The sequence below is a fragment of the Vipera ursinii genome (assembly GCF_947247035.1).
Source record: "Vipera ursinii genome assembly, chromosome: 1".
In the NCBI taxonomy this organism is placed as follows: Eukaryota; Metazoa; Chordata; class Lepidosauria; order Squamata; family Viperidae; genus Vipera; species Vipera ursinii.
This window is the reverse complement of record NC_139512.1, coordinates 70,305,696-70,318,462: the sequence shown is the minus strand read 5'-3', so window position 1 is coordinate 70,318,462 and position 12,767 is coordinate 70,305,696. Positions and strand designations below refer to the sequence as shown.

Genomic DNA, 12,767 nt, shown 5'->3' with positions numbered 1-12,767 from the left:
CGTGCTAGTCGTTTCCGACTCTAGGGGCTGGTGCTCATCTCCGTTTCAAAGCCGAAGAGCCAGCGCTTGTCCGAGAACGTCTCCGTGGTCATGTGGCCGGCATGACTAGACGCCAAAGGCGCACGGAACGCTGTTACCTTCCCACCGCAGTGGTCCCTATTTTTCTACTTGCATTTTTACGTGCTTTCGAACTGCTAGGTTGGCAGAAGCTGGGACGAGTAACAGGCGCTCACTCTGTTACGCGGCACTCGGGATTCGAACCGCCAAACTGCCAACCTTCTGATCGACAAGCTCAGCATTTATTTTTCCCAGGGAATTATAATGCTTCCAAATATTTTCTGATCTTTATATTGAGTAATGCATACCTTGTTTCAGAGCTGTCAGTTGGAATTCTGTGACTCCTGAATACTGGAGTTGGATTATTTTATGATTACATTTCATTATCCCAAAGGTGCTTTTTCCAAAAGGCAACTGAACTTCTTGGTTTTTGCCTTCAAAACATTTTGCTTCTCTTTGAAGATGCTTCTTTAGTTCCCCACCAGCTAGTTAAAACTGAAGAAGCTTTCTAGGATGTGAAGCGAAACATTTTCAAAGAAAAAACAAAAACAAAGAAAGTCCAGTTGCCTTTTGGAAAAAAGCACTTTTCGAACAACCATAACTGGATAATTGAGAATCTCCATAGACATTTACATTTCATTACTTTTCTTTGTATAAATCAAAAAGCAGGTTTAAAATAATCCCCAAACCAAATAATCTTATGGTTTAACCAACTATGCAAATGATATGATTATTAATTTTTGAATACAGAATTTCTAACAAGTTAAAAATAAAAATGATCTTTTACACTATAACTTGATATAATCATTCTGATAAAGGAATATATATTTGTCTACAGGATTCTTGGGATGGTCAGCATATTCCAGTGCTTTTCTCAGTATTTTGTGGTACATTAGTGGCAATTTCCTATCATCTCAGCCGACAAAGTAGTGATCCTTCTGTCCTTTTGTAAGTGATGCCTTCCTATTTCTATATTACATCTATTTTGTTCCTCAAATTGAGAAATACTAGAAGAAATTAACTTTTTAAAAGCCTAAAGCTGTTTCTACAAATAAGTCATCTTAACTCACTTGGAACTAGTAGTAAATAGATATAGGATTGCAATTGTAGCTCTTTGCTGCATTGAAATTTCTTCCTTAAAAGTGCCAAGTTACTCTGATTACTGCCATAGACTATTTATTTATTTATTTTAATTCCATTTATATCCCGCCCTTCTCCGAAGACTCAGGGCGGCTTACAAGCTTAGCAGTAGCCTTCATTCTATGTATATGCCTGCTTGTTAGGGCTTTCACACACACCCCAAGCGGCATTATTACAAAGTCAGCTTAATTGCCCCCAACAATCTGGGTCCTCATTTTACCTACCTCGGAAGGATGGAAGGCTGAGTCAACCTTGAGCCTGGTGGGATGCGAACCTGCACTAATTACGTCTGGATGCAATAATCTCTTCTGTCCATTAGCCCATTGCCTGTTTCTGTAGTAAGGTGATTCTCCATCCATTGTTCAGAGATTCTGAAGTAAAATGTTTCATTCATTTGATCAGGGAGACTAGAGGACCCAAATAATACACAACACACACACACACACACACATCCAGCAGCCCTGTTTAGGGTCACTAGGTCTCTAAGGAGGAGCCAAGGGAGCTCCTGCAAAGCCATTATGAGAAATCTTTGGAATGATAGCAATCAAGGATAACAATGTAAATCAGAACAGTCTCTGAAAAAGAAAGTTTGTCTGAGTAGTTTTGCTTTCAACAGGAGCATGCAGAAGAATAGGTCCAAATCCAGTCCCGATTTCAGGGAGCCAAATCAGATTAGATAGCCAGTCCAAGAATCATAAGCAGCATCCACATGAATGTCATGTAAGAGATCAGATGGTTGTTTCCAATGAAGGAACATGAGTTAAGGCTGCCTTTTATATCAGTGGCCTTCAATTATGAAAACCTCTCTCTCTGTTTGGCAAGAAGCCTCACTGGGCGTTATTGTTTTGCTCTCTGCTGTGTGCACCAAGCCCAATGGCTTCGGGATTATCTGAGTGCTCCAGCTCTCCAGGTTGTGTCTGATTAGCCTCAAATCATTCTTAAATTTGTGGCTCCTGAGCCCGACCATTCCACAAATTCAGTGGGAGTAGCTTTATCATAGTCAGAATCTGAATTTTGAGTCATGACCCTGGCAAGATGGAGTGGCTTTGAGACTTTGGCCTCCCAGGATCCGGTGATTTGTCATCTTTGACCTGGATGGGGTTGCACTCCTCTGGACTGACTTGGTGTGCAATTGGGTGGTCTTCCAGGACTCATAGCTCCTCCTTGAGGAGCAAGTGGCAGCCATGGCTCATGGAACCTTTGCACAGATTTATGTTTTGTTTTGTTTTATTATTTTATTTTTATTTTATTATTTTAATCCCACCTTTATTATTTTTGTAAATAACTCAAGGCAGCGAAACATACCCAACACACCTTCCTCCTCCTATTTTCCTCACAACTCAGTGAGGTGAATGGGGCTGAGAGAGAGTGACTGGCCCAAGCTCTCCCAGCTGGCTTTCAAGCCTAGAACTCACAGTTTCTTGGTTTCTAGCCTGGTGCCTTAACCACTAGAGCAAATGCCAGTTGTGCCCTTTCTTGGACTGAAAGGCTTTGCTCATGGTCACTAATGCCTTAGTCACTTCCCAGTTGGATTATTGCAATGCGCTTTTTGTGGGGCTGCCCTTGAAGATCACTTGGAAGTTGATAGTCCAAAACACAGCAGGGCGCACAATATTGGGTTTGCCCATATTGCATCTTTATTGCACGAGCTGCATGCCTGTCAGTTTCCTTCCAGGTGCTTATTATCACCTTTAAAGCCCTATATGGTACAGGTTATTTGTGGGACCACATCTCCAAAAGAATATTTGCCCATCCCACTAGATCAGTTAGGGTAGGCACGCTCGCAGTCCCTTCCCTGAAATCTTGTCATCTAGTGGGACCTTGGAAGCGTGCCTTTTCTGTGATTGCTCCTACCTTGTGGAACACCTTCCCCTCAGCAATTTGATGGGTGCTCACCCTTTTAGCCTTTCCGAAGACTTTAAGACCTGGCATTTTACCAGGGTGCTGAGATAGGATTGTACTATTGTCAGGCACAACCAACCAACCCACTTTTGAAGAGTTTGGTTAGCTATTTTATTGCTAATCCTATACACAGGAATTTTCTCAGAATAACGGTTTGACCCTAGATGAGACTAGATAAAGTTCAGTGGCATTCAAGGAAGGGTTGGATTTTGCCCTCTTATACCCACATAGAGATTCTACAATAAGTCCCTGTTTGACTCCTCTCCCTGACTTGGCCAGTCCCTCCTAAAACTGTATAGATAGATAGTTTGAAATATGGACCACTGGAGCCTACCTATCCTAAGGAGATGATTAAGGCACAGAATTTTTGTTTTATTGCCTTACTGTTTTTATGATTATTTTCTGTCATAAAACAATCTTTTATCTTGGTTTTACTGTTGTTATGAGCTGCCCAGGGTTACTTAAAATGGGCAGTGATATAAATCTTCTGAATAAATAAATTTAAGATGCACCCAGAGCTTTGTAGGAATTATTTGAATAATAACAGTCAGCTAAAAATTACACAAAGTACTTTAAATTACTTACAGATATGTTTGAAATATTGAACTGAAGCATTTCTGATGATATTTAAAAGATAAATGTGTAATAGTTAAATAGTAACATTTATACTTTCAAGTTTCAACTGTTTCAGTGAAACTATGAATGATTGGCACCTTGCTGTAGAGCACGGGTGTCACACTCGGTGCGTCACGTGACGTGTGCGACATATCACAACTTTTCGCATTGCCGGAGCTGGAGTGGGCATGGCCTCCACATAATGCAACCGGCCTGCAGGCCAGCAGTTGACACTCCTGCTGTAGAGGGTATATAGAAGGAATTTATAACATTTTATCTCATGGTCTACAGCAGGCATGTCAAACTCCCGACGTCACGTGACGTATCACAACTTTTTCCCCATTGCCGGCAATGGTGTGGGCGTGGTTTCAGTATGATGCATCCGGCCCATGGGTCAGCAGTTTGACATGCCTGATCTACAGCATTGTAAAGACATCGTTTGTTTTATCAGAAAATGAAGACTCATTTCCCTTTAAACTGGAAAGAATGATTTAGATTTGCTTAGAATACAGTAATGAATAATGCAGTTTTTTTCTGTAAAGACTTTGTTTAAAACAAGTATTTACTTTAGTTCTTTAGTGCAATCAAAGCTTTTTCCGACTTCAGAAGATAAAAACCCAGAAGATCCACTATCTGAAGTCAAAGACCCCTTACCTGAAAAGCTTAGAAACTCAGTGGTAAGTTGGAACATAGTTTATTAATAATTCTCACAAATTTGCTATCATGAGTACTAAATATTGAGCTAAATAGTTGACCTATTTCTGGGATATTTAGGAATAATCACCATCTTAGTCATAATCCAATACTTATCGGTGTTTCAGTGTTTTTATACAGTTATATTTCCAGTAATATGAACACCACTGTTGTCTGCTATAAATAAGCCAAATCTGAGGTATAAGAGACAGATTAATAGGTTTCATGAACAGAGGAAACTTTCAGAACTATTAATACTGACCTTTGCTCATCTGGGATGTGTAGGAGATACTGTCCAGAACATTAGGAACGCAGTTGCTCATGTTAGGACACCAGGTTGGAGGTTAGCAACATCCGCATTCGAGACCCAAGTGCTGCTGCGTGGCGGGATGAGCTCTTGTCATCCACTCCAGCTCCTTGACGGGACATAACAGGAACCCCCACGGACATCTCCAGGCAATGATGATGTCATCCTTTCAACCCAGAATCACTTTAAACGGTGCGACACAAAAGTTACTGGGGAGTGCAGAACATTTGGAGAACATCCCAATGTGCATGTTCCGTGTCTACAGTTCTATGAAAAGAGTATTTGATTGTTTCAGAATATCATAAGTATTTGCATATCTTTACCACCAAATCAGAATTGGAACTTTTTAGGCTGTATGGGTTTTATTATACTTACATTATATTTATTATATTAAATCAAACAATACATTCTGCTGTACCATTAGTCAAGTATGGAGCTGGTAGCGCCATGGCTTGGGGATGCTTTGCTTCCTCAGGACCTGAATGACTTACCATCGATGAAGAAGCATGAATTCTGATCCTGTTAGTGAATTCTGCAGAGAATATAAGATCATCTGTCTGCCAGCTGAAGCTGAAGTAAAGCACAAATAGATCATACAAATAGTCAGTGATTCCAGCTATACAAGGGCATCTATAAAATAATGGAGAAAGAACAAACTCAGTGTCAAAGGACTGATGTAAATCTCATTGAAGTAGTATGTGGAACCTGAAGTAAGCAATTAATGCAAGAAAACCCACAAATGCCATTCAATTGAAGCCATTCATCGTGGTGGAATGGGCCAGAATGCTTACCTATTAATACTGGGGTCTTCAGATTTGGCCTTTTTATGACTTGTGGACTTCAACTCCCAGAATTCCTCAACCAGGCACATTGGCTGAAGAATTCTGGAAGTTGAAGTCCACAAGTCATAAAAGGGCCAAGTTTGAAGACCCCTGTATTAATATGAGAAGCTAACCACCAGTTTCAGAGAATGTTTGGTTGCAGTGGCTGTAGCTAAAGGTAATGAAAACAGTTACTGAATCTAAAAAAGTAACTACTTTTTCACACGGACACATTTATTATTGGATTACTTTGCTTGTGAAATAAGTTAAACAAGCACCACTGATGTTATTTTTACTTAATCTCTATATATCTTGCTGTAAATACATATACAGTATAAGAGTCACATGAAGTTCTGATAATACTCCATGCCAAAGATATATATATACAATTCAGGTGTTTAAATGACTTGTTCAGACTGTGCTAAGATTTATGATACTCTGTTCTAACAATTGTTTAAAAAAGTATCTCTGTACAGCTTGGCAAGTCGTCAGGTACCTAAACCCAAATTCCACAAATATGTCAGTAAAAACTGGGGGGGGGAGGAGTATGTTTTGAGACTATAAATATTAATTACATTGCTATATTCTGAAACTGTCCTCGAAATAACTATGTGAGTAATAAAAATGTAGAAGTTGACATGCAAATGCATTTTCTTTATTATTTTTTTCTTGCTAGAATGAACGTTTGCAGTCTGATCTTGTTGTTTGTGTAGTCATTGGTGTACTTTATTTTGCAATCCATGTCAGCACAGGGTTCACAGTATTGCAGGTAAGACTTGTTTCTACTGTCCACTTAAAAAATAATGATACACATTTTTAATATATATCTTTCTTGGATATTATTTATATTGCTTAGCCACATAGAAAACTTGTTTCTGGGTTCAGTGACATCACATTGACTCTATGTATGCCTCATTTTCCTCCCGCTTTAAGTGCCACAGGATTTATTCCAGCTAGTCCCCATTACTAGAGTCTGTTAAGAATTTTAAGTAAGATGGAAAGGATATGAGTTAGCCTGTGATTAGAAAATTCTCATTTGTCCATGTTCCTGCTTGTGCAACTTTTTCAGAGCAGACTGATATGTCTGGTATATGAGTAAATATGGAAACTTGGGATGCTAAAAAGTATGATGTATAGAAGCTGTGCTGTCTGAACAGACCAGAATCTCACTTTTGTTTGTTTGTTTTTGTTTTGTGTGATACACATGCCATAAAATGCAAATACTAAGGACTATAGCAAGAAAGTTAGTAAATGTATCACTTAACCACTGAATCTGCTGAATGAATGAACCTTTGTTATCAAAGTACAACATGTATACAGTGAGATTGGCTGAGCCTCCCTTCATGCCCCCACCCAGTGACAACAAACCCACCATCTTGTTACACCATGTGAGCTAAGTGCACAACACACCGGCCTCGCAAGTCAATCATACATAGAGTTATTTCCCATTCAGGAGCCTGACAGCCCATGGATAGAAACTGTTTTTCAGCCTGTTTTTCAGGCTGGCTATACTTCTATATCTCCTACCTGATGGTAGGAGAGTAAAGAGGTACCGACCAGGGTGTGAGTCGTCCCTGAGAATTTTCCTCACTCTTCCAAGGCAGCGAGCCCTGGCGATGTCATCCAGTGGTGTCAGGGGACAGCCCACGATGTTTTGTGCTGTGCTCACCATCCTCTGTAACATCTTCCTATCCACGGCTGTCAGGCCAGCATACCAAACCACAATACAGTGCGAGAGGACGCTCTCTATAGTAGACCGGTAAAAGAAGGTCATTAGTCATTGTTCTACCCTGTTCTTCCTCAAGACCCTGAGGAAGTAGAGTCTCTGTTGGGCCTTTCTGGCCACCTGGGTTGTATTAACTTTCCAGGTAAGATCTTCACAGAGGTAGACTCCCAGGAATTTAAAGGAGGAGACTCTCTCCACACAGCCCCCCCCCTGTGATGTAAAGTGGGACAGGTTCCTCTCTTTTCCTCCGAAAGTCTAGCACCATCTCCTTTGTCTTGCCAATGTTCAGGTACAAGTAGTTCTCTAAACACCATAAGGATAGTTTTTGTACTTCCCCTCTATGCTGTTTCATCTCCACCATTATCATTTAATGGTGGTGACTAAATGATAAACTTCCAGCAGATTCAGTCTTAAGGAGTTGGAAAAGAATGTAGGTTTTAATCATACTCATCTAGAGAAACTCACTTTAGGATACCCATATATTCTCAAAGAGTAGGTGAGAAAATATAGACGAAGGAATGTTCCAACCCTGGAAATTTAATTCTAACTAGTAATAATAATATGTAGCATAATATTCTGCATATAAAGTGCAGCATTTAAAGGGAAAATGCAGAATTCTAGTCCAATTTTCCTTCAGTTGTTATCATTTTCCCTTAAACTGATACACACCTAATCAAGGGTAACAATTAGGATCCAATATGGGACTACTTCATGTGTTTCTGATGTTTTTGATATGCAGAGGAGAAGATAGCTTTTTGGTCAGAGCTGCTATTTACAGTGAAATAAAGTAATACAATTCTGAAAGGAATGATCATTGTATTTTTCTGATTTTGAGATTTTATTCTTTTTTCTTTAATTTTTTTTTTAGCCTGTTTTAAGTTACGTTTTGTATGCATTGGTGGGATTAATAGGATTTATGACCCATTATGTGCTGCCTCAGCTCCGAAAACAGCTCCCATGGCACTGTTTTTCTCATCCATTGCTGAAAAGCAAGGAATACTATCAATTTGAAGTCCGCAGTAAGTAGCACAATTTGCAGTAGATTATCTCTAACTATTGGTTGCGTTGTCACTTAATATATTGAGATTTTATAATTAAGTTGCATTTATTAAAAAAAATCTATCTACAGTTAAATTTTGTATTTCACTTTTGCCCTGTGAACCGCCCTGAGTCCTCAGGGAGAAGGGCGGTATAGAAATATTATTAAATTAAATTAAATTAAATTACATACTAGTTTTTCTTTTTGCCAGAGAAACTTTATTCCTCTCTCTCTGTATAAAGAAAGACAGTTCAGCTATCTTAGGGACTGTTCTATTAGAGATATTAGAGTTGAGCTTGATATTCTGTGCATATTCCAGAAATATTTGATGTCAAAATGTGCTCTTTGAATTCTTAGATGCTGCACATGTTATGTGGTTTGAGAAAGTTCATATATGGCTTCTTTTTGTGGAGAAGAATATAATCTATCCCTTGGTAGTCCTCAATGAGCTCAGCAGCAGTGCAAAAGCTATTGCTAGTCCAAAGAGATTAGATACAGAGTAAGTAGAAAAAGGCATGCATCTTTATTTTACTTTTGTTTTAAGTATGATTAGCATTTTGGAAAAAAGGTGTCTGTTTGGGAGCTTTGTTTCTAGTTTCACTTCCCCATTGTATAACCTTTCAGTACCCTCAGCACTAGAATTCTTTAGTGCCTCTCTCATGCAATGGTAGAATAAGAAAGTCTTATTCAAGCCACTGAGTACAAACTGCTGCTCAGTACAGATATTATAATAATAATAAACTTGGAAGGGACCTTGGAGGTCATCTAGTCCAACCCCCTGCTTAGGCAGGAAACCCTATACCACTTCAGACAAATGGCTGTCCAGATTCTTCTTAAAAACTTCCAGTGTTGGAGCATTCACAGCTTCTGGAGGCAAATTGTTCCACTGATAAATTGTTCTAACTGTCAGGAAATTTCTCCTTAGTTCTAGGTTCCTTCTCTCTTTGGTTAGTTTCCTTCTGTTCCTTCTTGTCCTGCTTTCAGGTGCTTTGGAGAATAGCTTGACTCCCTCTTCTTTGTGGCAGCCCCTGAGATATTGGAGCACTGCTATCATGTCACCCCTAGTCCTTCTCTTCATTAAACTAGACATACCCGATTCCAGCAACCGTTCCTTATGTGTTTTAGCTTCCAGTTCCTGGTCATCTTTGTTGCTCTTCTCTGTATTCTTTCTAGAGTCTCACCATCTTTTTTACATCGTGGTGACCAAAACTGGATACAGTATTCCAGGTGTGGCCTTACCAAGGCATTGTAAAGTGGTATTAACACTTCATGTCATCTTGATTCTATCCCTCTGTTAATGCAGCCTAGCATTGTGTTGGCTTTTTTGGCAGCTGCAGCACACTGCTGGCTCATATTTAAGTGATTGTCCACTAGGACTTCAAGATCCCTCTCACAGTTACTACTATTGAGCAAGGTACCACCTATACTATACCTGTGCATTTGGGGTTTTTTGCCTAAATGTAGAACCTTACTTTTTTCACCATTGAATTTCATTTTGTTAGATAGCGCCCAGTATTCGAGTCTGTCCAGATCCTCCTGTATTTTAAGCCTATCTTCTAGAGTATTGGCTATTCCTCCCAGCTTGGTGTCGTCTGCAAATTTGACGAGTTCCCCATCTATCCCCTCATCCAAATCATATTGAAGAGCAATGGGCCCAGAACAGAGCCCTGGGGCAACCCACTACACACTTCTCTCCATGTAGATGCAATTCCATTGTGGACAACACGCTGAGTACAGTTGGTCAGCTAGCTACGAATCCATCTGGTGGTGATGCTGTCTAACCCACTTTTTTCTGGTAGTAGGTTGTGGTCTACTTTATCAAATGCCTTACTGAAGTCCAAGTACATTATATCCACAGCATTCCTCTGGTCCACTAATTTTATCACTTGGTCAAACAATGCAATAAGATTTGTCTGGCATGATCTGTTTTTGACAAACCCATGTTGGCTTTTGGTAATGACTTTGTTTGCCTCTAGGTGTTCGCTGATTCGTTGCTTGATTATCTTTTCCAGAATCTTCCCAGGTATTGAGGTCAGGCTGATAGCTCTGTAGTTTCCTGCATCCATTTTTTTTCTTTTTTGAAGATGGAAACTACATCAGGTCTTTTCCAGTCTTCTGGTCATTCCCCAGTGCTCCAGGATCTTTGAAAGATATAGTTTTTGTGGTTCTAAGATCACATTTGCCAGTTCCTTGGGGTGTAGTCCATCTGGTCTTGGTGATTTGAACTTGTCTAGGGTGGATAGGTGCTCACTTACCATTTTCTTGCCTATCTTAACTTGCGTTTCTATTCTGTTTTTTATGGCACTGTTTTTGATAGGTTGGATTGTTTTTCCCCTGTGTGTAAAGACGGATGCAAAAAAATGAGTTAAATAGTTCTGCTTTCTCCCTGTTGCTTGTCACTTTCTTGCCACTTTCTCCCACTAATGGACCAATCATTTCCTTAACTTTTTTCTTGTTTTTTACAAGTTGAAAGACTTTTTTTTGTTTGTTTGTTATTTTTGACTTCTGTTGCAAGCCTTAGTTCATTTTGAGCCTTAGCTTTCCTCACTTCATCTTTGCAAGCTCGGGCTATTTGCTGATATTCTGCCTTAGTTATGTGCCCCTCTTTCCACTTTCTATACTTGTCCTTTTTGTTTTTCAATTACTAAAGTTTCAAACATTAAAGTAAAAGTTAATGGCAGATAGCTCTCCTAGAGAAAGGGAGCCTACAATTTCCCTTGGTAATATTTTTCGACTGTGAAAGTTCTTTTAGTGTTAGGAAGAAAGTTTGAATCTCTCATTAACTTTTTCTTGCCTAAATCTCGACAAACTGCCACACAAACTCTCCATCTGTCCTATCTCAGATTTAAGTTACTTGATTCATGAAGTCCTCCTTTCCAACACCATGTGTCTGGGATTCCAAACCTTTACTTTCTCTGCTTTCTGTAATCTGCCATATTATTGGGATAGATCAGATGTTAATATTTGCATGAAAGAATGGTACTTTTTATTTTGTCCAAGACAGTGGAATGTCATTAAAATTCATATAAAAAGACTCAGAACCCTATCCATTAGCCCATCGATCCGTCAGCAAGATGACTCTCCGAATCCATTACAGAATGGGGCCAAATGTGGTATGAAAGGAGAACTTGGGCTGGATCTAGCCTGGAGATACCTCCATAGATAATCCTTTGGTCTAATCCAGCAGAGCTTTTCATATGATGACAGGATCTTGAGGCCCTTTACGACTTTTTAACCTAATCTACTTTATTAACTGAATATTGGTATATAATGGGGAAAGGGGAGGTTCCTATATATCGTTTTAAGAAAGAGAAAAAAAATAGGTGGAAGTAAAGTTTATGACTCCATTTGAATGAGTTGGTATGAAGGCTGAATGAACATTCTGCTTACCCAAGAAACAAAGTGATCTGACTGTAATATCTTTCATCTGTATTTATTAGTTTAGCATGTATATATCTACGCATTTATTAATTTCTACTTTTAAAAACACATGCAATTTAGATATTTCTTGGGGTAAGATTAAGAATTTATATAACCCCTAGATACGTGGGTATCCACTGAGGGGCAAGTGACAAAATTGAAGTTGCAGTGCAATTTCTGCCTGTTAATAGATTTGCCTCTATTATTGCAAAGCAAATAGAGAAGGATGGAGCTGGTGTTAGATACACATTTTGTCATCTTAGTGTCATCACCACAAGCTACAGATGCCTCTAGAACAGGGGTCAGCAACCTGAAACAGTGAAAGAGCCACTCGGAACCAGTTCCCTCACAAAAGGAAAAACTGGGAGCCGCAAAAAATGTGTGTGCATGCGCGTACATGCGCACATGCGCAGAACAGGGTTTGACTGAAGAGTGGAGCCAAGGCGAGATATGCACCTACCCTGCATATTTGAACTGATTGGTTGAAATTTTTTAGTCCCACTTTTTTTGGGGGGGGGGACTGCACATGGCAGAGGACTGGGAGCCGCAGGAGATGGCTGAAAGAGCCACATGCGGCTCTGGAGCCACGGGTTGCAGACCTGTGCTCTAGAATATACCCATATGCTGAGAATCCAAACCAGATCTTGCAATTAAGGAAATCTAATAAACAGGAATTTTAGAAAACAAGTTCATTGGGAATAATCAACAAACTAATCAAGTAGAGGGGAGCGAGGCAAGAAGGAATTAATGGAAGTTTCTAAAGGGAATGCTAAGGGAAATTTTTTTGGCTTCAGGTTTCATCTGAAATTGTATTTTTCTCATTGCAGACTTGGTGCTTTAATGATTACTGTAGCTGGTATGAAGTTGCTGCGCTCCTCTTTTAGCAATCCAACCTACCAGTATGTCACTATCATTTTTACAGTGCTTTTCTTTACATTTGATTACAATCGATTCTCTGAGACCATGCTGCTAGATTTGTTCTTCATGTCCATACTCTTCAACAAGGTAAAGTCAAAATATAGCATCCCCATTCTATTCCATATTAAT

General features: G+C 39.5%; 1 protein-coding gene across 1 annotated transcript in view; it reads left to right on the top strand.

The window, feature by feature from the left end:
• PCNX1 (pecanex 1) overlaps positions 1–12,767 on the top strand; it is a 106,171-nt gene that overhangs the window by 69,155 nt on the left and 24,249 nt on the right. Inside the window, exons 17-22 of the mRNA XM_083350565.1 lie at positions 896–1,005; positions 4,286–4,391; positions 6,212–6,304; positions 8,130–8,280; positions 8,658–8,799; positions 12,548–12,725. Coding sequence (XP_083206691.1) covers positions 896–1,005; positions 4,286–4,391; positions 6,212–6,304; positions 8,130–8,280; positions 8,658–8,799; positions 12,548–12,725 — 780 coding nt within the window. The remainder of the gene's footprint in view (positions 1–895; positions 1,006–4,285; positions 4,392–6,211; positions 6,305–8,129; positions 8,281–8,657; positions 8,800–12,547; positions 12,726–12,767) is intronic.